This window comes from Lates calcarifer, linkage group LG11 (assembly GCF_001640805.2).
Source record: "Lates calcarifer isolate ASB-BC8 linkage group LG11, TLL_Latcal_v3, whole genome shotgun sequence".
NCBI classification, from domain to species: domain Eukaryota; kingdom Metazoa; phylum Chordata; class Actinopteri; family Centropomidae; genus Lates; species Lates calcarifer.
The window spans coordinates 17466399-17490920 of record NC_066843.1 but is presented as its reverse complement, the minus strand read 5'-3'; the positions used below and the strand labels follow the sequence as shown (position 1 = coordinate 17490920).

The window sequence follows — 24522 nt, the reverse complement described above, 5'->3', positions numbered from 1 at the left end:
CACTTTGCTATCATGCTTTACCTCAGGCAGTCTCAGTTCTTACACTGATTAACCTTTTCTTTTGTTCCTCTCTGTGCTCTTTCTATTCCCCAATCTTCCTCCTCTCCCTCTTGCTCCTTTCAGGCCTGCGTCAGAGTACTCCAGCCCTGGCCGGCCTCTCAGCTGCATCGTAGACGAGAACACGCCCATCAGTACGAATGGGGCCACGCCCACCACGGCGTTGCCGCCCAGCGATGGCGACCAGCGGGCCCAGGAGAGACGGGTGCGCTCGCAAAGGCACCGCAACTACATGAGCAGAACCCACCTGCACACACCCCCGGACCTGCCTGAGGGATATGGTCAGTTGGAAGCCAGTGAACATACACATGAGCAGTTCAAAAGCAGTTTTACATTTACATATACTTTGCAGGTTGCCTTGTGGCTAGAAAAGTATAAAGCTGATGAAAATGTATCAACTAGTCTTATTCAGTCCTTATTAAAGAAATTCCAAATGCACAAGGTTTATGAAGCATATGTACTCTTATGTATCATTATATATAGATTTTGTATCTCCTATGAAAACCGTTTTTGCTTCCACTATGAATTGTGTCATCATTGTAATGCTGTTGTGTTAATTGTTTCGCCCCTGCCCTCCTCCGTGCTCAACACTGGGCTCAGTAACCCAGCTAATCTGTGTCCTCATTCAGTCCAGCTGCTCTGATGACGCTGCAGCTCCAGCACAAGGAGCCTGAAATACTGGCTCCTTTTTAGACAATCTAATTGAATTGATCTAGTTGTTAAAGGCTGGCGGCAGCCGTTCACTCCTCCCCTCTGTTCTCCTCTCTGCACATAGTCAAACAATCAGATGCATTCATGTAAAAGCAAACACACACACACACACACACACACTGCGATCCCCACACAGCCCTAGGGAGTTTTGTTTATCCTCACACTAAAATCTTGTGGAGGATTTGGGAGCCAGAGCCATAGAAGTGTATCACAGCTTTGCCCTCAGTCCCTCAGATTAGACTGCTCCCAGCCTCGCTGCGCTCCTCTCTCTATATCTCTTGCTCTCTCTATCACTGTCTTACTTTCTTAATGCTTGGGCAGTTCCTACAAAGCCTGTCAGCAGCTCTGATTCTCCTCATGTGAGCTCAACGTATAGCGAGCACTCATCGGGTCGGTGTGGGTTTGGAAGGTTACGTGTACATGCATGTTAAAACAGGGTGGTAGGTCCAAAGAGATGCCAGAGAAGAGCTCCCTGGCAGGCAGCTCCATGGAAATATCTCTGTCAGGCTGTGATGAATGAGCTCACCAACTCAGAAGTCAGACAACCCTGTCTCTCCTCTCCTTTCCTCTCCAATGTTCTTCACCCTGTCTCTCACCTCCCCTTCCTCCCCCTCACTCCCTCCGCTGCCTCTTCCTGGCTGCCTTTTGGGATCTCCACTGACTCAGGCAGTCCTTTTATCTCCATCTGTGTGATCTCTCTCTTACGCAGACAGATTATAAGCACAATCTGTCTACATGTGGCACGTTAATTAAACTCAATTTCATTTTCTGTAGAAGTTAACATTTGACACCCACTTGATGCCTGGGCTGAGGCAAAATGTTTTAGTTTCTTCCTTTTAAATTTATTCAAGCCAAAGATCCCCAAAGCTTGCATCAATTTAACTCCCTTTTTATGTCTTCTTACAGAGCAAAGGACCACGCAGCAAGGCCAAGTGTACTTCCTCCACACTCAGACAGGTGTCAGCACATGGCATGACCCCCGAGTACCCAGGTACATCTGCCACAAAATCTGTGACCTCAGGGAGATGATGCAATATTGTGCCCCCGTTTTTTCACTGTCCACAATATGAACTGCAAAATATATAAAACATGCAGGAATAATAAAATACATTAATATGGATCCGGGGTTCCACAGATGCTTAAATCAGTCAGCCTACATACAGACTGACATTACCCATAGCTTGTGTCGTGGCAGTCTCATAGTCCTGGTTCCCTTGTACTTTGCCGTAAACCTGCAGCTGATTATGAGTCTGACATGCTGTGAGAAGACCCATGTCACGGTGCTCTGAGAGCGATTCAGTACTCTGGCACGAGCGTTGAAAGGCCTTTCTTTGGGGACACATGGCCAACAGCACACAGGTCTCAGTCAGCCATACCGTGGGCTGTTGGGTAATACTTTGTCAGGCATGTGTGTCCTATTGATTACCATATTCCAAAAAGAAATGCACACGCGCAGAGATCTAAAATGTGCATGTGCGAAAACAGGATTCAGTGCACTCCAGACGCTATCAATAAAACATGACTGTTATTATAATACCTGGCCACTGCTCTTTTGCAGTCTATCAGTGTATGAGTGATAGATGATATTTTTATTGCTCTTGATAGGAGGCTATTGGTCACGCCACACCTTGCTGAGTGCTCCTCAGACAGCTCCAACATTAGCAGATGGTGTAGCTGCCAAGCTCTCATCCCTCGTGAGGCTCTGGTCCCTTTGGCTTTAACCATGCAAAACAGAAAAGTCAGCGCCAGCATAGTGAGCCTGCTGTAATTTCTGAGCCTTTTTGTCTCCATGGAGTCCAGCTGAAAGGGGTTGCAGGGCAGCAGTAAATAATTTAGATGGGAGGAAGAAGAAAAATAGAATAAAAGTGATTTCTCAGACATCTCGGAATCCTGCTGTCCGCCTGAGTCCAGTTAGTCAGTGCTTTGGTATGTTTTATACCTAGAATTTGGTGTGTGTGTGTGTGTGTGTGTGTGTGTGTGCGGTGTGTGCGTGCCTGCGTGCCTGCGTGCTGCGTGCGTGGTGGTGTGTGTGTGTGTGCGCGCGCGCTTTGTCTCTCTTTCCCACCCAACGTTCCCACCCTGTGTTACCTCTGTTTTTCCTAAATTCTCACTTGCTAATGCTTTGTTTTGTGTTGTGTTCTCTTCTGTTCTCAGAGATCTAAGCAACGTGAACTGTGAGGAGCTGGGTCCTCTACCTCCAGGATGGGAGATACGGAACACTGCCACCGGGAGGGTTTACTTTGTCGACCACAACAACCGAACCACGCAGTTCACAGACCCGCGCCTCTCCGCCAACCTGCATCTAGTCCTAAAGTAGGTTCTACAGCACCCTTGAGCTAAATAGTGAAATAATTTAGTCAGCACATAAAAGAACAGCATATAAAAGCAGATAGATTTATTTTCTGTCTTTGTTTTGTCTTTGTTTTGCATGTGTAGTCCAAGCCCAAATGGTTCTCGAGGAGGCATCGAAAGTCAGAATGTCAGGTAAGGTTTGGGCTTCGTGCCAGTAGTCCTTACTGCACACAGACAGCAACACAAGCACACACACACTCTCAGACATTCACAGACTTACTCACTTTGCCTCCCCCTCAGTCAATGTTTTACAGTGGGATCCTGTGCCAAGGTGTGTTCACCACCTGTAGAGGTTCAGCACTCCGAGTAGCGCTTGTGCTGAGCAGACGTTTGTGCACACAAGTGCACACACACACACACAGAAATATATAAACAGCACACTCCCCCACAGTCTTTCTTTCCACACAAAAATTTAAATTCCTCAGCCCCACAGAGGTTTTGATCATAAAGGCGTTTTAGCACACAATCCGTCACAAAGCTGGCTTTGGCCAGACATCAGATAGCAGACTGGAAACCAAGGCTGCTGTGTCTGTAGCGGAGGAGCGTCTTACGTCCAGGAAACAGAGCATAAATTTGATGCCCTAGTCAATGAATGAACTGTGTGTGTGCACATGTGTGTGTACGTGTGTGTCCATCTGCATAGATTTGTGTGTGTTGCTTCGCGCTCCTGTGCTTGGTACATGCCTGTGTGCATGGATGAACGTGTTCAGAATTTTTTCCCCTGTGCAGCTGTTCAAACACTATGCTACGATAGCCATAGAATTGCCCATAGGCCTTTGCTCCACAAAGGTGGAGCAGTGTATGGGTGCCTTGGAGGGCCTCCTCCGCCTGACCTCATTCCTCCTCCGTGCAGAGAGAGACGGAATGCATCGACGGAGAGATCAAGTTTCTTATTTTCCTGTTCTGATGGATCAAAGAACGTGTTTGGGATTTTGTATTCGTTTTTCTTTTTTTCATCTATGGCCTCTGAAAAGTCTTATAAAAATGTAGCCTGGCACGCCACATTAGTTTTTAATGTAGGAATTTTGTCATGAGCATGATTATGCCCAGATGTGTGAAAATCTCTCTATTGTATACGTCTGCTGGTAGGATAATTACCTCACATCAAACCCAGGAAATGTGTGTGTTTTTTAAGTAATATCAGAGGAATCATTTTATAAAGAGAAAACAAATGGTGTGTCTATAACTATAAATGTCGATGGTATTACTGGTATTGTGCTGTTATCATTAAGTACATTGGCACATTTTTATTATATAACTTTATTGTAAAGTAAAAAGTGAAATATAAAAGAATTGGGTTGTAGAGTGCTGTACATCTTCTGGTTATTCAAGGACACATGGACCTTGGCCTGAGTTTTGTGAAATAACTTCTTTATAAATGGCATGTGACTAAGGTTTAACCTGAGCCTTCCTCAATCCATTCTAATTACATGAAAACTGTAATAGATAATCTTTGGCCTTTTTTGGTGCACTTTCAGTCCTAACTAAAGTTGCTCTATAACTGCAAATTGAACACACTTTGGAGTGACTTTCTCGCTTGTGACAAAACTCTGGAAAAGATATCAGTCGTCGTGAATTTCCATCTGAAGACATCTGCCTTTTATCAACTCAGGGATTTTAGAAATTTTCACCCCTCATGTGCCGTCATCCCACAAAAATGTTTGATATATATATTTATGTATGTCCATCAAAGTTACAGTTTATTGGACTTTTTATTTGCTCAAGACACTGCCTGAGCATCCAGAGCACGGTTTTGGTTATATTCCCCCTATGATGTTGCAATCTTCTGCTGAATCCAAGCTCCCTCACTAGTCAAGGTCACTATTCAGTAGGTAACTGAATCCTTGTCTGGTTTTAAGACCCGGCTGCAGGACTGCCCTCTGTACAGCTGCATGAGAAATGACTGTGTCAGTTCCAAGACGTTTGTGATTTGTCGTATAGCAAAAACATTGCTTTTATTACATTGAGTTGTCTCTGCAGAGAGCGTCTTCAGGTAACATGCACCAGAGGCATGCTCATCAGTAAAGAGCTGTAAAGAGAAGAAAGAACTGTGGATCATGTTTGTCTGTAACCACGATAGAAAGAGCCAGAGAGACAGAGCAGGAATGTTTGATTTATGGGTGAAAGTGCAGGATGAGATGCGCTGTGCCTCCTCTCTCCTTCCTTCCCTCCCACCCTCTGAGCTGTCTACAGTGTTTGGGTGCTGTCGGGAGAGTGCCCTTCCTGCCCCCCCCCCTTGCCTTCCCTCCCTCTGAGTCTAGTCTGCAGGAAATAAAGGGATTCATGAGGAGGTCTCGAGTGTCCTATGGGGCCCTGTGGCTTTCTGGGATAGCAGGAAGTGATTGAGTTTGGTTTCTGGTGTCTGCCCAGCAGAATCCAGTTTGGCTTTTCAGCCACTTTGTTAAGGAGAAGTTGTCATTGTGGTAGAGGAAAATGCAAGCTGTTGGGCGGGTGCTTTAGAGTGGGAGTCTTGAGCTAAATTAACATCTGACAACTGTGTTTCGACAGGAACTGATCTGGCTGACAGTTAGGGTTCCTCCTGTATTTGTTTGCTTCACTGGTTTGAAAAGTCAGTGTGAAAATGTCTATTTTAATCTTGGCATCACTTTGAGCAATACATCCTACATATCTATACTATACAGACTGACATGTGTATGCTCCTACCACCCTCTGTGTTCAGCTCTGGAGTCTAGTGTTTATGACCCTGCTCAGGGCCGAGTGTGCCTGCTACCCCCCACTGAAGTGCAAAAGGCCATTGTGCAAATAATCCTTTAGTGCTGGACCTATAAAGGCTCTTTTGATTCTGTGTGTGAGTGTGTGTGTGTGTGTTGTGTGCCCCCTCCCTACTGTGCCACCCTCAGAGGCTGTATTCCCAAACACAGCGACCAGTTCAAAAGTTGTATTCGCCTACGCCAGAGTTAAGACCTCTGTCATCATTACCCACAGATGATGTTCACAGCCGCACTATTGATACTGTGGTTAACCACCTCTTTGTTACTGTGTGTTTCAGATGCTGCTTTCTGGGGATTCTCTTATTTTTAGCACATGTAGCTAAATTTTTTTTTGTATGAAGCAGAGCGAAAAGACAACTGAGAACTTATGTTAACAGCAGCTGCAAAGTTAAAGCAGTTTAAATTGAATGCTTATACATTGAAACTGCACAGCTCTACAAAGGCAGAGAGCAGTTACAAGAGAAGCTGTGAATGGGAGAAAAAATGGTTTAGAGTTTTCAGGCTTGCCATAAAAATTGCAGATACTACACTCAGCCTTTGGACAGTATTCAGAGGCAAACACAGTATCTACACAACAGTGTATTTTCACCATTCCTGTCTTTAATTAAATGTATTTTATTTTCACTGTAAATTATCTTACTTATTAATTTACAGTGCTCTCAATACATTAAAATAGAATTTGATACATTTAGATATTTGAATTAATTTTAATTTTAATTAATTTTAGGTTCATCACATGAATTCCACCACAGTCCAAAGCTCAGATGGTAGCCACTGCTGCTCAGCTAAACTTGTTAGCTTTAGCAGGCATTTAGATGAGCTTTTTATGTTCTGATAGCATTGTCATGATAGTATTCAGCTACTGTCTCATTAGCTTTGTACTGGTTCATCCAAATCGTTAAATTAATTACAGTTTACAGCTAGGGGAAAAATATGTACATTTAGTTTTAGTTTTAGCTAAGGCTAGCCCTGGCTATCTGCCCAGCTAGCTTTCCCTTGAAAGAGCTCTTCTTTCTAGTCGTCTGTCTCTGACAACTTCACATGCTTTTTCCCCCATAAACCATACAGTCATATGACATAATCATTTTCATATAATAATATAGATGATAAATCCTGTCCTAACTCAATTTTGACCAAATAATTAGTTACTGCACCTTGGCTTTGTAGACCAGTACATGTTATGAGTTACTATCTATCAGTGTCTGCAGTACTCTCTTTCTCTCTGCCTCTTAAGACAAACTTTTAGACTTGTCAAAATGAACCAGTCTGCCTCTGTGTAGTGGCCTCAGTGACCCTGCATTACCTCAAGTGTACGTGATGAGTCAAAAGCAACAGAGATTTGCAGAACTTTCTTTCCCTGTGTCACATTCTGCTGCTCTCCCGTAGAAAACCTTATTTTAGTTCAGTCATCTCTCTGTGTGAGACCACCAGGCCTCTGCCAGGTGGAGAGGAGGAGTGAGGAAGGTGTGTGTGTGTGTTTTGTGAAAAGGGTGGTAAGTGAGTGAGGGTGAGCAGGATGTCTTACCTCCAGTAATCCCACCTTCACCTATGTCTGTCTGTCTGCGAGGGGCCGAGGCAGCTGTTTGACTTGATGTGCTTCCCAGATGACCTCAGTGTTTACTCCTCGTTCTCTGCAGTCAGCAAAGGACACAGAAAGCTGTATTTTGAGTATCTTGGCGTTCCTCCTGTTATTTTTGTACAAGTGCTTGCTTACTTTATTTCACACAAGTAAGCATGTTTACATTTTGTATTGGTACACCATTTTTGCCTTTCATCTTGTCTCCTCTCTCTGTCTTTCTCTTGGCCTTTTTTTCTCTCATCTCTTTCCCATTCTGCTCCTTTCTGCCTCTCTCCCTCTTCGTGTGCCTTCCAGTCGTCAGAACCAGCTGAAGGAACAGACCCAGCAGGCTCTGGTGTCCCCTGGTCAGCTCCCAGAGGAGGCCGAGTGCCTCACGGTTCCCAAGTACAAGCGAGACCTTGTTCAGAAGCTCAAGATCCTCCGCCAGGAACTGTCCCAGCAGCAGCCCCAGGCTGGCCACTGCCGCATTGAGGTGTCCCGCGAGGAGATCTTTGAGGTGACGATGGAAAGAAACAAGCTCAGTCATGTCATCATATCATCTGAAACTCACGAGGGGTGCCAGTTATTAAAGATACTCAGAAATGGGTACATAATTTAACCCAGAGGGAAATTCAGTTGTCACAGCCAGAGGATGCGTGAAAGAAATTAAAATGCATAACAAAATGCTAGGAAAACATGACAGTGATGTAATATTTGCTTCATTGCACAACCACCTGCCCCTATTTCCCCCCAAACTCCAGCCAAAAAATTTACATTTGGTACTGTAAGCAAGAAACAGTTCTTTGTTGAAGTTATTTATAGACTCACCTAAGTTATGTTAGATTCTTTTCTCTTGTCTACCCCCATAAAGGTCATTGCCCACAGCAGTTTGGCTGTGAGAATGATTTCTCACACACACGCGGTTATCCATGATGTGTGAAGGTAGTCTGTTCAAAATCTAAAGCAGACCTCTTGTTTGAGATGAGGATTTTCTCAAGTACATTTTCTTAGCGGGGGAGTTTTTTTCTGCATCTAGGAGGTGCGGGGCCTTCATCAGAGCAACAACACCTGCAACAGACTGCATGACCCTCATAAAATATGCACTGGAATGTGCTGGAACAGCCGCGTCTGTTAATCTGAACGAAGACATTTTTGTTGGCTGATCTCAATGTGAGAGAGTGAGAGGGGCGGAGTGGGTGGGGAGTGGTGGTGGTGGTGGTGGAGGAGGGGGGGGCAGAGGACGTCTTGAGGTTGAGCGAGACATAACTGCATAGCTTCTCCAGACCAGCTGAAGCATTAAATTATGACTGAATAGGCAAGTGTTAGCTGGTGGGCTGTCAGAGCTGTCTTTATGTGTACTTTTCGGCATAGATAAGACATTCCCATTTCTCCCACAGCACCTCTCAGTTGTCTGCTGTATCTGGAGGGCACAGTGGAACCTGGCTGTCGGAGAGGCTGTGTTATTATAGTCTTATGGCTGTGTTTATTATAACTGCCCCTAATCCACTTTAAATGAACCTCCCCCTGACGCTGTGAGCCGTCTGCACATGGAGATGAACACCAATTGAGGCGGAGAGATCTCGGCCTCACAACAGAGAACCAATTGAAAATAACTGTTGTAACACCAGTCTGCCTCATTTCTTTCTTTTTGTGCAGCTCTTAACTTGACTACTTTAAGAATAGTCTCAGCCTTTGGTCAAGCAGTTGCCATGTTTAACAGGTGCAATAATTCAGAGTTTGGGGTTTGAATGACAGGAGTGTAGAGGGGTGTGTGCATCACTGGAACTGGTCACACATGATGTTTGGCCCCAGAGTCAGGTAGATAAATGTCTTCCCTTTAAATGTTCCTCATATAGAACCAGATAGCTCTGCATCAGCAGCTAGGAGGGCAAATACAGAGCAATAAGGTCAACAGCTGCTTGACTGTCACTGTCCTTGACAACGGTGTGAATGTGCTCATTCATGTCTGTGCTGCAGGAATCGTATCGACAGGTGATGAAGATGAGACCGAAGGACCTGTGGAAAAGGCTAATGGTGAAGTTTAGAGGGGAAGAGGGGCTCGACTATGGAGGAGTGGCCAGGTAAGAGGCCACAGCAAAAGAAGCAGGCTAGATGGGACTGGGATGGAAATACTGCACCACTTTTTACAGAGGTCTGCCTCCTAGTGGACGCGTGCCAAATCACACAATTCACTCACTCTTGTTGTCAGTTTTGGGACAGTAATTTCTTCATCAGCAATAGTTTTTCCACAGTTTGTTCTGAACTCAGAATAATAATACAGAGGATCTAACTGGTGTCTCTCTCTGTTTCCTCCCCTGCCATCTCCTCCCTGTGTGCTGTACAGGGAGTGGCTTTACCTGCTGTCGCACGAGATGCTGAACCCATACTACGGCCTGTTCCAGTACTCCCGCGATGACATCTACACCCTGCAGATAAACCCAGACTCTGCTGTGAACCCTGTGAGTCACAGTCACTACTGACAACATAAAAGTATCAACCTGTATTGCATAGCGCTAACATACCGACTCTCATGGCCTTAAGATGTTTCAGATGAAAGTCTCAACCCAGTGGCATATGTCACATATAAATAATCCAGCCAGACACAGGCCTCGGTTTAGACACTATCAGGGGTTTGGATTATTTTGTTTTCTGTTACACAACTTCATCACTCTCTGTTTGTTTGGGCTGGCGTTGGTCCATGTAACTGTTGCTCTCTAGTCAGCAGGCATGATCTCGTGAATAGACTTCTGCATGAGTGAAGCAGTGGTTTAACTCTTGTGCTGAGACTGCGCTGTTCATGGAGAGTACGATGGTGTGTCAAAGGGGAATTCAGTGGTTTAATATTGTAATCTCTTCCTCTGAGTAATAAATTCCTAATGTCAGAGATGTTTGTGTATGTTACATATAGTCTGGAGGAGAGCAGGATGTCAGTCCCAGACATGCTTTAAACACTCAGCTCTGCTGTCTGTTCATTTGGAAACTAAAGATATTTTGTCTCCCTGAAGGAGCACTTGTCGTACTTTCACTTCGTCGGACGTATCATGGGGATGGCAGTGTTCCATGGCCACTACATAGACGGTGGCTTTACTCTGCCCTTCTACAAACAGCTGCTGGGTAAACCCATTACCCTGGATGACATGGAGTCTGTTGACCCCTGATCTGCACAACAGCCTTGTCTGGATCCTGTACGTATAAGACACACTTTTATACAAGTCAAAAACGGTATTGACTTTTACATGTAAACGAAAGGGGGAAAGGATTTCTGGACCAATAACAACGACACATCATATACAGTTATGCTTCGTATTTCTTTCTTTGCACACTCAACTCATCTTAAATGTATAGAAGTAAAAAAAATTGTTAGACGTTTTGCCCACATGAAGATCTCTTAACCATAATATGATGACAGCGCTCCCAAGGGTTTTTGAATATTTCTTACATCACTGGTCCCTAAACATTTGTTTTCTGGCAAATGTTTTCACTGCAGCTTAACAATACATGGTTTCACTGATCAGTACACATTCAACAAAGAAGAGCTCACCAGTGTTTTACTGGGAAGCACTTAGTTTTTGTTTGTTTTGTAACCAGTAGTCCCTGTGCAAAATCCTAGAGTTACCCGTAAATACTAATTGTAAGGTTCCTCCGTCTCTTCAGGGACAATGACATCACAGGTGTGCTGGACCACACCTTCTGCGTAGAACACAATGCCTATGGAGAGATCATCCAGCATGAGCTCAAGCCCAACGGTAAGAGCATCCCCGTCACCCAGGACACCAAGAAGGAGTATGTGCGACTCTACGTCAACTGGCGTTTTCTGCGAGGCATCGAGGCCCAGTTCCTGGCTCTGCAGAAGGGCTTCAATGAGGTCATCCCTCAACACCTGCTCAAGGCTTTCGATGAGAAGGAGCTAGAGGTACATAAATGTCTCTTCATGTTGTATTTCTTGATTCACCCACAAATACATGTAATTCGACTTAGTGAGACAATTTGTCTCCCTGTAGCTGATTGTATGTGGCCTGGGTAAAATCGACATCAACGACTGGAAGTCCAACACGCGGCTCAAACACTGCACTCCGGACAGCAACATTGTGAAATGGTTCTGGAAGGCTGTGGAGTCGTTCGACGAGGAGCGCAGAGCCCGGCTGCTGCAGTTTGTCACTGGCTCCTCCAGAGTTCCTCTGCAGGGCTTTAAGGCCCTCCAAGGTAATAACAGCCAGGACAAAATACTACATATGGAATTGTTATGTAGTAAATGTAAGAAAGTCTTATGTGTGTATGAAAACTCTAGCATGGAATAGCTATGCATGAATTGCCTTCTTTATGTGATGGACTTAGACCAGACTGAGTCAGGTCATACAGGTTACAGTTGAAAGTTGTGTGAAATGCTAAGTGCCATTTATACTGTTAGTACTGTTAGTAGAGAGTAGAGGTGTAGTAGTACAGTCTTTACTGTCTCTTTGTTACACACAGCGTGCTCACCACTCACAAGCTCTGTCAACACAATCTGGGATGTGTGTTTGGGATTCTTTGCCTCTCTCTGTGTGTGTGTGTGTCTGTGTCTCTGGGTTTCTCCGACCTGAGATGAACCCTGAGTCTGCGCATAGTGCAGTGGTTCAGCAGGTCCATCCTGGCAGACAGTGCTGCCCAGAGACAGAGCACCCAGGCATGAGGAGTACACCGTGATCCACAGGCAGACAGCGCCCTTACACACCTTTTATATAACATGGCCATCCTCTCTTGGTCAAAACATCAGCAGAAGCCAAAAAAATCCAAAAACAACTCGCACGCAAACTTGAACTTACAGTGTCTGTGACTCTGTGGTATTGCTTTGATTCTAAAAGCTGGCCATAAGGCCACAGTTAAGGGACAAAGTCAAGTCATTCAGCACTGCTGGTATCTAAATACTGTACAGTGTACTAGATTTACTGAGAATTGTTGGACAACTCTCAGAACCATCTGAATAACACAATAAATAGGTTTGTCTTCAGTAACAGTAAACATCACATAGGCACGTAATGCCATAATGAGTGATTTCAGTCCTCTACAAAGGATGTCAGTCATTCTTTATTGTTTTGTTTTAACTGGAAAGTCAATGTTAAGATGTAACTTAAATTTGTAACACTGTCAAGTCTTCAGAACTTAGACACATAAACAAATATTATGAAACATTTTACAAATGATACAGCTCAGTCTGTAATGACTAGATGCTTTCTGTGTCAGTTCATACCTTTGCACACATTGCCTTTTCTTACAGTGTGGAAGAAAGTAAAGGACTAGATATTTAATGTTTGAATTTAAATATCACTGAATTTATAGCATACTCCCATTTTGAGATTTCCTGACGGTAATTTCAAGTTGTGTAATTTAAACCAGTTACTCGCCTGAACTTTCCTCTTCTAGGGGAACATGATAGAACAGAGTGATTCCTTTCAGACTTTCAGGTTGATTATCCTGGGTAACCCAGATGTTCACGTTTGAATTTTTCGCTTGAATTTTAGCATCTGAATTTCAACCTTTTGAATACTGAAAAAACAGAATCATATTATATTATTAATCAATTATTAATCATATTAAATGACCTGGAAATTTCATAGAGGAAAAATCTAAATTCAGAATTTCAAATATTTGGTTTTAATAGATATTATATATTATATATTATGTAATATATAATATTTCAGTGTGATAAATTCAGTGCTATTTAAAATTTAACATTAAGTATTCAGTAGTGATTAAATTTCACAATTAGGTATTCACTTGCCTCTAAGGTTAAAATCCTCTGGGCTCTTTGCCTCCATTTAAATAGATGTCAAACTGTGTAAATATCTGCATGTGCAGGTGTGTGAAGTTCCAGTTTACTTAACTGTTGGTTTTTCTACAGGTGCTGCTGGCCCACGACTCTTTACCATCCATCAGATTGATGCCAGCACCAACAACCTCCCCAAAGCCCACACCTGGTGAGCAGACTGTCAACATTATAATACTCTCTGAGCATGTGACACAGTGCCTGCCTTTAACACTGAAGGGAAGAGAAGTAGCAATCATCTTTGTGTGTTGTGTTTTCAGTGCTACACCATTTTAAAATCTGCTCTCTCCCTCTGCTTTCCCGCAGTTTCAATCGGATCGACATTCCTCCCTACGAGCACTATGACAAACTGTACGACAAGTTGCTTACTGCCATTGAGGAGACGTGTGGCTTTGCCGTAGAGTGAGCCACAGATGCAAGCAGAGCTCTGCAACTAGAAGCAACATGGTTTGGCCATGATGAGCCCCCCACCCACCCCTCCTCCAACAAATCAATCCACTCAGACGGGGGTCATCCACGGTTGCTTCACCCAGGGATGCCCATACTTCCCAGGGACATGTGGCCAAGCTAAGGGAGGGTGGGCAGAGAAGACCAGAAAATGTCATCTGACTGTGGGTTTTTTTTTAGACCCTCCAGCCCTCCTTTATGTCTTTTTTTATCATTGAAAAGGATCTCTTCAGCTGCTAATAACTCAGACTATTTACTAACTTGTGGAACCTGCAAAATTTGCTGGCTCTTCCCTTTTTTCTAAGTTCATTTTAGCATTTAAAAAAATAGACTGTATCCATGTAGCAATGCTCCATTTTACCAAGCAGAACACAAGGTCAGTCCACTCTGAAACGTCATTAACAAGACTGGTTTGTTTGCTAGAGTACAGGGTTATTATCGGTTACCACAACCACTTTGAAACACTAAATTTGGATGGTGTGCATGACTCGGGCTGTTTGGTGCTTCAGAGCGATCATGCGGGGGCTATCAGTAACGCCAAGGCTGGAAAAACGGGGATGTGTGTGAATGAGAAGGCGAGACTAGAGACTGAATTAGGCAGAGCCCGACTGTTTACAACCCTCTCCAAAGACAGCAGCAGGGACGTCTGCACCTGAGTCGCTGCCCAACTAGTGCTGCATTCCCAGCAAAAATCCTATTTCACACGTTTGACAGCTAGTTTTGTTTGGAAATGAATGAATAGCTTGAAATGTGTTATTTTTATATAACAGGGAAAATTGAAAAAGAAACAATAAAATTCTATATAATATATATAATTTATTGTTGTTATATTTCAGAAACCCCTTTCCATTGTTTCAGAAAAATAAATTCTTTTAAATGTTAAGTGTCACTGTTTAAATTATAGAAGACAATTTGTGAAAACAGAATTAAGCTTGACAGAGTTTCACTAAAGAATGCTGTGGTCTATTGCTTGGCATAACCTCTCTCATACTGTACAAGGAGACATATGTCTTAAGGGCAAAAAATCTTAAAATCACAATGTCCTCTGAGTGCCATAAAGATTTTTGAATGAATGAATCTTTGCAAATATTGAGCGGACCCTTTAAATTCTACTGATTTCATCCTGGAGCTACATATGGTGGTGTGTTGTTTTCCTTCTATTAATCTTTTTTAACAGTTTGTCATTTGTAGCTGGGCTATATTAATGTCACTACCATGAAACCTACCATTAATTTCTAATGGTATTCTATTCAGAAGAGTCCAAAGTCCATCATACTCTACTCTGTGTTGCCTCCATTTTGTCATTGGGGAGGGGGGAAGGGGGGGTGGAAAAGAAAAACCTCTACTACCTTCTAGCCATGTGGTGCTAAATAGCATTAACTTTTTGTCTCATATTGGCAACCTTACTCACTGACATACTACTGCTTTTAACGTGCACGGTACACTACTCATGCTCATACCTGTTTGTGGCCACCAAACATTTCCAAGAAACCCAGGAGCTCTACCTAGCCACATTCTCAGGAGATGTCATTTGTAGTTTGTGACGTCATTTGATCTGACGACCGACAAAAAAACAATTCTGACCATTTGTCTTGGATTTCCTGAATGTTAAGGGGTTAAAAAAGTGTTGTCACTTGCGTTGTTTTGCCCACAGCAGACCATTAAGACACAGTAGCTGTTGCATGTCTCCATATGTGCTTTTGGTTGAAAGTGAACTGAATGAGATGAACTCCTGTTTTAGCCTGCTATACAGTCCTATCAGTGATGTTTTTTTTTTAGTTTTTTTTTTTTTTTTAGAGAAAGCGGGATTGTTTTCTACGATTAAAAATGAAAATCTTGAATGTTTTCAGAAGATGCTGCCTGTCTACCAATCTCTATGACCATGGACTGTTCTTAACGTTTGCATACACTAAAAAAAATGAACTGTTTGTTTTCATTCTTTTATGTAGACAAGTGTATGCAAAGTGAAAAGTGTCCTCAGATGGTGCTTTGTACAGTAATAAGATATTGTTCATATATGTGGATCAAACAACCTGTAATTTATCTTTAACTTAAGTAGAAAAAAAAAAGATTTTCTTGAACTGAAAAGAGGAATTGCACACAAACAGAATGAGGTCGCCATGTGTATTTTAATGGCAACTTCTGCACCAGATATTCATTCACCTTTAAGTCCAGTGCACAAGCTGATCGCCCTACTGTCTGTTCCTACACTACATTACTCAGCATTGCCCCATAGCTGCCTCTCATTGAAGAACTGAACTTTTTATTAAACAAGTCAAAGTTGAGAGATGCCGCTCTTTTCTGTTTTGTTTTGTTTTGTTTTGTTTTTTTAAAATAGCATGATCCACTTAGCAGGACTATATCTCTCATAGCTGACTGATGCAATTTGATGTATGTTAACACTATCATTTTGTAAGAGTATTTTATTTTTGTGTGTAATTAGTTCTAATTAAACTTGCCTTTGTCTAACAATGTAAGGCCTTGTACAAAGATATATCCATCTTTTTTTAACTTTTAAATGGATCTTTCAGTTGCCATAAATAAGAACACTCCTTAATATGAATTATTGTTAGACTACTTAATATGGTAGTGTCCTTTGGTACATTAGAGCACATGATCAGGGGCTTGTTAGTGCCATAGTGGCTGAGGTTAAATGTCGAGTGGGGGAAGTAAAGACTCATGTTTTACATTTGAATGTAGCATGTCCCCGACCACCCACTGTGCAGTCACTGATACCACTCTGGATTAAAACGTCTGGCAGATGTCTCCCTGGGGGGCAGGGAAACAGGACGAGATGACAATGAACAGGGTGGTTGGGGGAGGGAAAAGGTGTCAAGTACAATTTTTGTTTTTTTGTAAATGTGCAACTGCATCATACAGACAGATCTCTGCTAAACTTTATACACAGACTGTAAAGAGAAGAATAGAAGATAAGACAAGAATTTCCCTCACTGGTTCAATAAAGTACATTTATTTATCTTATCTTAAGATAAAAATGGTTCATATTTTCATGCTTCCATTTATTGAAAATAGTAAAATAAAAGCCTTGGGTTAAATAAGTAAAAAAAACCCTGATAGTTAAAAAGTTAAAAATTGTTTTTTTTAATTATTATTACTATCATATTTTTTTTTATTCAGTCAGTGAGTGAACCTCCCTTTCTGCATAAGTTTATCCATTGTGGTCCATTTTTTAGCCCACAGAGAGCCTATATACAAACAGGAAGAGACCTGCTTTCTACCACACTCTAAATACCAGTATTCCAATTTTGTACCAAAATAATCTGTAATAAATCCTTAATATTTGCTTTGGGTTAAGTGAAAATGTATTACACATGGGGTCTTGTTTTAAAAGTAGAGGAGAAAAAAAGTAGTCCTTTACATGTTTGGGTTGGTCCAGATGACGTCACTTACGGTAATTCACACGGAAGCACAGTGAAAAGCCGGATCACCAGTTTCTGTCTCGTACATATTCTTCCGCCAACATTTGTTGTAATAATCAAATACTGTACGTTCAAAAGGAGGGGTCGGAAAGGAGACTTTTTATGTTTTTTCTTTTCAATCTGGCATTTGAAATGTAATAAAAGATTCAAAACGTTGTTTCTGATTGTTAAGAACAACAAAAGCAGTGTGTGATTTAAGGAAAACTTTACTCGTGCGATTTTGTCTGGTCTAACTTAAGCATAGTAAGTGGAAAGCTCAGGGGAATTAGGTGTATGATTTACAATAAGAGTTAAAGTGAGTTTAAAACGCAGTGACACAGTATCGCTGCTATGTATCTATGTTTTCAATCGTGAGAAGCTGAAGTTGAAAACGGCCCGGCGGATGAATAAATCGGAAGGTGAACTTCCTCCTGCTATATAAGCCGGACCTCATTTTCACATTACCGGCATTTCAGCATCACTGCCGGTCGGGTTTTTTAGTCGGCGGTTAAGCCACAGTGTAGTATATTTATCTTTTTTTATTTATACATTTCGTTTACAAAATGCCTGGATATTCTGACAGAGACCGCGGCAGAGATGGTGGACGAGATAGAGGGTAAGTATTTTTTCGTGTTTCGGACGAGTTTTGCTCCCGTGTGATCCGTAGAAATGGCTGACAGGACCAATAACCGAATAAAACCGAAAAAATAAGCCGATTAACTAAATGTTGTATTTTGTAGAAATCGCCACAATTGACAGTTTGATTGTAATCGAGAACTTTTCAACTTGATAAGCAGGAAGTTGTTCGGTTTTATTTATCCACTGAAGGCCCAGGCCTCTGGTGAACGGCACCCGTTGTCTTTGGCTGAAGGCCTTGTCTGGCCTCGTGCCCCGGCACAGCGGCTTTTCGTTAGCTTCAGGGTAGCCTTAGCGTACCGTTAGCTAACCCGGTGTCACAGTTACTCGCCGCAGTAAAGACTTATTCACTATACTGGTTGTGGGAATCGTTAATCTGCTTTGTCACCCTAACGTTTAACACGATAGAACTTATTTACCCATGATATACACTCCGTGTTCATCATGTAATGTGTTGCTCCAGCGCGGAGTAGTGATGCTAACGCAGCTGGCTAGTCGGCTTTTCGCCATGTGGCAGCATGAATGCGGATACAAAATGCCGGCTGTTTTTCCATTGTTCCTCTACTGGCTGGAAAGTATATGGCAGCTATATAATTGCAGAATGACGCAGTTTAGACTGGACTCTGTTCGTTTAAACTGCCGCTGATGCCGCCGTAAACGACTTAACTGGACCCGGTCTGACTTTGTTCCTTAATTTAATTGTAGCTATGGCGGTGGTCCTCCTCGCTTTGGTGGCAACCGTGGTGGAGGTGGAGGAAAGTTCGGCAATCCTGGCGATCGGCTGCGGAAAAAACACTGGAACCTGGACGAGCTCCCAAAGTTCGAGAAAAACTTCTATCAGCAGCATCCCGACATTACCCGGAGGTCGCCGGTATGTAGGCAACATGCTCCATGAAATGTTATGCAACACTGCTGGAAACGTGCTCCCTCCTTCACGTGTTGCAGTTACGCAATGGGTTGTGACTACTGAACTTAATTTGTTTCATTCACTCTTATCCTACAGCAAGAAGTTGAACAATACAGGAGGTCCAAAGCAATTACAGTGAAGGGGAGAGAATGCCCATATCCCATCACCAAGTTCAGTGAGGCCAGCTTTCCATGTAAGTTTATAACAGTTGGTGGATCAAAATCACAAAGGAGTGTTGGTGTGCCTCAATTAACTGTTGTCCTCTACTCTACAGCCTATGTGATGGATGTGATCAACAAACAAAACTGGACTGAACCAACGCCCATCCAAGCTCAGGGATGGCCTCTGGCTCTTAGTGGCAAGGATATGGTCGGCATTGCCCAGACTGGATCTGGCAAAACCCTTTCTGTAAGTTCTCTTGACAACTGGCACTAGTTGTAATGTCAACAAGCACTGCAATGTCCCGCGCAGATGAAATTAACTGTTTTGTGTTTGCCCTGCAGTATCTGCTGCCTGCGATCGTGCACATCAACCACCAACCTTTCCTGGAACGTGGAGATGGTCCTATTGTAAGTAGTCACAGCAGAATTTTACATTAGTGCTCCTTTAAACTTGGAGATGGTTTTCAGTACCCTATTCAGTGGGTGACATTTAAATTGTGACCAGGTGTGAGCAGAGTAAAAGGATTGTCCATAGACTCAGAAATGGAAGTGGCCTGCATGATCCTCTGCACTGGGTAGTCTGATGTTGAAATCTAGTCAGAATGGGATAGGCAATGCTGCTCATGAGTGTGAAATGTATATCAGCATGTTCAGGCTATAATTTCCCTCTCGACAGTGCTTAGTGCTGGCCCCAACCCGTGAGCTGGCACAGCAGGTGCAGCAGGTGGCTGCAGAATATGGCAGAGCTTCTCGCCTCAAGTCTACCTGTATCTACGGAGGAGCACCCAAAGGACCGCAGATCCGTGACCTGGAAAGAGGTATTTTAGCTCTTCTTGCATTGACGCTTGCAACACTGCTGTTTTTAGAGATTTGATTGCTTAGTTCTCACAACTCTACCTGTCACAGGTGTGGAGATCTGCATCGCTACTCCAGGCAGGCTCATTGACTTCCTCGAGGCAGGAAAGACAAACCTCCGCCGATGCACTTACCTTGTGCTGGATGAGGCAGACAGAATGCTGGACATGGGATTCGAGCCACAGATTCGGAAAATTGTAGACCAGATCAGAGTATGTTTTTTTTTTTGTTGTTTTTTGTTTTTTTTTTTTTTTATAAACTTGGGTGGCTTTTAACTGTGGCTTTTAACTTGCATAAGTGAAAAACCTTTCCACTGGTTGTGTTACTCTGAGGGAATGTCTCACTAATTGTTGTGCTGTTGTGCAGCCTGACCGTCAGACTCTGATGTGGAGTGCCACATGGCCAAAAGAGGTTCGCCAGCTGGCAGAGGACTTCTTGAAGGAGTACGTCCAGATCAATGTTGGGGCACTGCAGCTCAGCGCAAACCACAACATCCTGCAGATAGTAGATGTCTGCAATGATGGAGAGAAGGAGAACAAGTAAGTACTGTGTCCATGTTGGTAACAGCGAGGCAGATCTTACATTAGCTTAAGTCTGAAAGGTTGTTAACCAAATGGTCCTTCATTTAGACTGATCCGTCTGCTTGAAGAAATTATGAGTGAGAAAGAGAACAAGACCATCATCTTTGTAGAAACAAAGAGGCGGTGTGATGACCTCACCAGGAGGATGAGACGGGATGGGTAAGTATCCAAATTAATATAGATTCACAGCAGGAGTGTTTCTGTTTTGATTTTCTAGTTAAGGCGTACTTGCATGATTTAACAACTGAAACCTTCAATTTTGTCAGGTGGCCTGCTATGGGAATCCATGGAGATAAAAGCCAGCAGGAAAGAGACTGGGTTCTCAATGGTAAGCCTGCATCATCAATAAATTTACATCACTGGATGAGCTGAGCTGTACAAACATATTTTTTTAAAAACAATTTATGGTTTTTAATTTTTCAGAGTTCAAATATGGAAAGGCTCCAATTCTCATCGCTACAGATGTTGCCTCCAGGGGTCTAGGTCAGTATCCTCCCTGAACTGTTATGTGTTCTTGATGTATTTTGAAAAGAAAGTGTATTTGCTTTCTTTAACTCTTCTGCTTCTTTCTGAGTTTCTCCCCTGACCTGAAGGAGCAGTCTGTATGGCAGGGCCTTGGCATGACAAGCCCAGGTCTCCAGAGGGGGAAGGAGGATTCTTGGAGGTGTCCTGACTGGCGAGGCACGGGTCTCCCAGTCGTGCAGATATACAGAGGTGACCAGGCCCAAGTGCAGCATAATGCGCTGGCCTGCCTAAAAAAAAAAACAGGGGGGCGAGTTGAGGGCTGGCCACAGTTCCTCCCCCATATGCTCGTCTGTTCTCTGGCAATGGTTTGGACTGCTTCACACACCCAGGCTCTGTAACTGTCCCAGCTCAAAGCCCAGCTACACTGTCTCCTATTGTCTTGCATGTTTGTTTGGGCCCTGCATTGCAAGCCATTTGAGTCATTTGGAAGGTGCTTTCTGTTGTGTAGACTCGTTGTAAAGCATGGGTGGCCTTAACTGTTGCAGTTTCCTAAACTTCTGTCGGAAGAGCAGTCTGTCAGATCGGTCATACCTTCACCTCTGTAATGACATGGCTACTGGCGCTTTTGGTGACAGTGGGACATGCTAGTTGGACACACTTGGACAAAATCCAAGCTCACACTCCTCCCTCGCCTGCGTTTCAAAGTCATGTCGAGACCTGCCAACGAGAGACTTTATGATCAAGCGAACACTGGGTCTGGAAAAAAATCTTGCCATGCCGAGAGTCGGGATGCACTTTTTGTAGGCATCCTGCAAATTGGTTCAGAGCTACAGTTTCTTGGCAAGAGACACTGCAGTGTGAGCATTGTAGCAAGCATCTCATGAGTGTGCGTGACAAAGGGACATTGGTTAAGCGCTAGTTCGAGCACACTAGGAGGCAGTAGAGTGCATAGCGGCCCTACTGTTTAGAGACACCCGAGGGTCACTTGACAATATGTGGGGGCGTGTGCTGCAATGGGAATGGACTAGTGAATGCATACTCCAAAAATGGTAAGACTTCTGATCCATTCTTCTATCCCACCGGATTGGAAGCTAATGGAGTGTGCATCGTTTCTCTTTTCCCACCGTAGTCTCCCCATGGAGTAAATCTTATGCCTGTAGTTTTGCCTAATACCAGTTTTTTGCAGCTTGTGGATTTACTAGCTATCTCCACCTCACGACAGTACTAACTTGGCCTCTTTTGTTTTTGATCTGGTTGTTGTGGTGGCGCTGGCGCACATCTTTTGTGTGCTGTCCTCCTCTTCCTTTATGCCACTCCGCAACACAATCTTACAGATGTTGAAGACGTGAAATTTGTCATCAACTTTGACTACCCCAACAACTCAGAGGACTATATCCACCGCATTGGCAGAACAGCTCGTAGCCAAAAGACAGGCACAGCTTATACCTTCTTCACTCCAAACAACATGAGGCAGGCCAGCGACCTCATCTCTGTGCTTCGTGAGGCCAACCAGGCAATCAACCCCAAGCTCCTCCAGATGGCTGAAGACAGAGGAGGTAAATCTAATTGGTGAGATACAGAAACTGTGCTGTGAACTGCAGCCACTTTTTTCCTGCTGCTCTCCTTTTTTTTTGTTCTGAGAAGTAGATGGGTTCATCACCATCATCACTTATCGGTATCTCAAACCAGGTTCTTCTCAAAATTGTTTATAAAGAAAATTACATGACTACTCTCGTTTCTTCTCCTTAAACGTTTGTTTTCCTTTCCAGGTCGTTCAAGGGGAGGCAGAGGTGGAGATTATAGAGATGATCGTCGTGATAGGTATTCCTCTGGAAGGCGCGATTTTGGCAGTTTTAGGGACAGAGATAATGGTAGAGGGTTTGACAACGGACCAAACAAAGCCTTTGGCACAAATACACAGAATGGAGGCTATGGTGGCAGTAACAGCAGCACCAACGGCTTCAGCGGTGGCAGCTACAACGGTAACGGACAGTCCAACTTCAGTAATAACCAAACAGCGTTCGGAGCCCAGAACAACTTCCAGGCTCAGCAGTTCGCTCCCGCTAAGGCTGCCACACAGAACGGCACCAGTCACCCCCCTTTCCCCTTCCCCCAGGCACAGGCTCCACAGCAGCATCCCCCACCGCTGGTGCCCTACCCCATGCCTCCTCAGTTCTCTCAGTAAACGCACCACACACTTGAAAGAAGTAATTTATTGCTTTTTGTCTTGTTTTAAGTTAGTAATCAGAATTTTTGTATTTACACAACAGGGTTACAGACAACTTAAACCTCTATCCAAGACTTTTAAGATCTGCAGTGCAGCAATAGTGGCGTTGCACACTTGTTTTCCTATTTCTATTTAATTTGTTACATTCCTCAGTAATGGTTAGTTATGTTTTTGTACTAGGTAATTACCAACGTATTAGTTTTTCACGTGTATCATTGAAAGTGATGTTAAGCTCCTACCTTGGAAGTGCACTGCATGATCTTTCAAATAAAACAAAAAAGCAACTTGGTGTTATGTTATTTTTAAACTTAAAGCCATTACAGTTTATTAGTGACCTCTGTCCTGGGGAAAATGATTTAACCCTAGCAGTACCCTTTCTGTCCAGCAGGTGTCATGTCTCACAAATGCACTAACTCAGATATCCTGTTCAGTGGTAATCCCTTCTACCAGCATTCAAGTGTTCCTCTATTGTAGTATATCATTACAATGCTGAAATGTTGCACTGTTTTGGTGCTATTGTCACAACATATGTAGCAGAAATTGAAGTTAATCTGACACATCTCTTCATGTGCTGTGTCCTAGCAGCTGAAAGGGATTGGTAACTTGTTTGCCCTGTCAGTCGTGTGCCCATCACATGCTGGGAAAGATGACTTGTATGGGTGGCATCGTGGCCACGATAATGATCATTTGATGACACATACAGTTCTCAGAACATGTTATGAGTTAAGCCAATAAAGTCTTATAAATGATTGAAACTTTAAAATCACCAAATTACAGTTCTTAGCTGTTATGGAGGAGTTCTGTAGACCTGGGGGTCCATAGTTGTGGGAAATTGGAAGATCCATGGAACACTGTCTCCACCTTCTGGTAGAGGAATACCTTTTTCGGGGTTTTCGCTCAGATATGAGTGAACTATAGTATTGTGTGTGCACAGATTATCAGACAGTAGGCCCTTGGAAACAGAAATGTAAAAGTCTACCATTCAGTATTTTTTCCCTCATTTATATATTTACTGATTAGACTTAGTGTTCATTCAAATTCAAACTTTAGACCTCTCAGATTTGTTGTGTCAGCCTTTGGCTGGTCCTGTCCCCCAGGTTCTGCACAAACTACATACAGTATTACAGGCTACTTTAAAAAAGAAACTAGATATTTAAAATGTCATACATTTAAATTGCTCTCCTAATTTTGACATATACTCACTGTAAAATCTAAGGATTTAAATCAGGAACAACACGTTGTTTAAAGGCTTTGTTTTCAGTCCCCTGAACTTCTGGGCCCTTGGGCCTATCATAGTTGTGTTCGGATACTAAATGTTTAATTTTTTTGTTATTAGATTGAAAGCTTAATAGGATCTGGGCCCATTAGAACCACATGTGTCACTGTACAACTGCACCTCAATCATGTGTATTATCAAAGACTGAAACCTGGTCACAGGGCAGCTGCTGATTACTGATTAGAGCTGTCTTGAGTACTATGGGCGCGGCTGATTTAAAATGCTTTCTACATATTTACAAAACCGTGGCCTGGAAGTATGTGAGGAACGCTCTTGTGTAAATACAATCAAGCGTTCTTCGTTTTATGAGTCGGAGAATAGCTTTTTTTCATGCT

The 24522-nt window shown here is 43.1% G+C and overlaps 2 protein-coding genes across 3 annotated transcripts in view; both read left to right on the top strand.

Annotated features, from left to right (window-relative positions):
- smurf2 (SMAD specific E3 ubiquitin protein ligase 2) overlaps positions 1-16137 on the top strand; it is a 48044-nt gene extending 31907 nt beyond the window's left edge. Inside the window, 13 exon segments of the mRNA XM_018698614.2 lie at positions 124-338; positions 1675-1759; positions 2923-3081; positions 3205-3252; positions 7726-7927; positions 9388-9491; positions 9755-9869; positions 10416-10562; positions 10564-10595; positions 11065-11323; positions 11412-11613; positions 13289-13364; positions 13520-16137. Of these exon segments, the coding sequence (XP_018554130.1) occupies positions 124-338; positions 1675-1759; positions 2923-3081; positions 3205-3252; positions 7726-7927; positions 9388-9491; positions 9755-9869; positions 10416-10562; positions 10564-10595; positions 11065-11323; positions 11412-11613; positions 13289-13364; positions 13520-13619 (1744 nt within the window). The 3' untranslated portion in view covers positions 13620-16137.
- A 1389-nt stretch (positions 16138-17526) lies between these two features.
- ddx5 (DEAD (Asp-Glu-Ala-Asp) box helicase 5) lies at positions 17527-23195 on the top strand. 2 transcript variants are annotated; one of them, XM_018698605.2, is made up of 13 exons: positions 17527-17695; positions 18421-18586; positions 18719-18815; positions 18897-19030; positions 19126-19191; positions 19460-19601; positions 19690-19850; positions 20005-20177; positions 20268-20378; positions 20486-20547; positions 20643-20702; positions 22019-22240; positions 22454-23195. In XM_018698605.2, the coding sequence occupies exons 1-13, from the start codon at positions 17643-17645 to the stop codon at positions 22867-22869; spliced, it is 1863 nt and encodes a 620-aa protein (XP_018554121.1). In that variant the 5' UTR covers positions 17527-17642; the 3' UTR covers positions 22870-23195. The 2 variants fall into 2 exon arrangements, with proteins under 2 accessions (XP_018554121.1, XP_018554123.1); XM_018698607.2 differs by having other exon boundaries at positions 22019-22253; positions 22454-22664.
- Positions 23196-24522: the final 1327 nt, after the last annotated feature.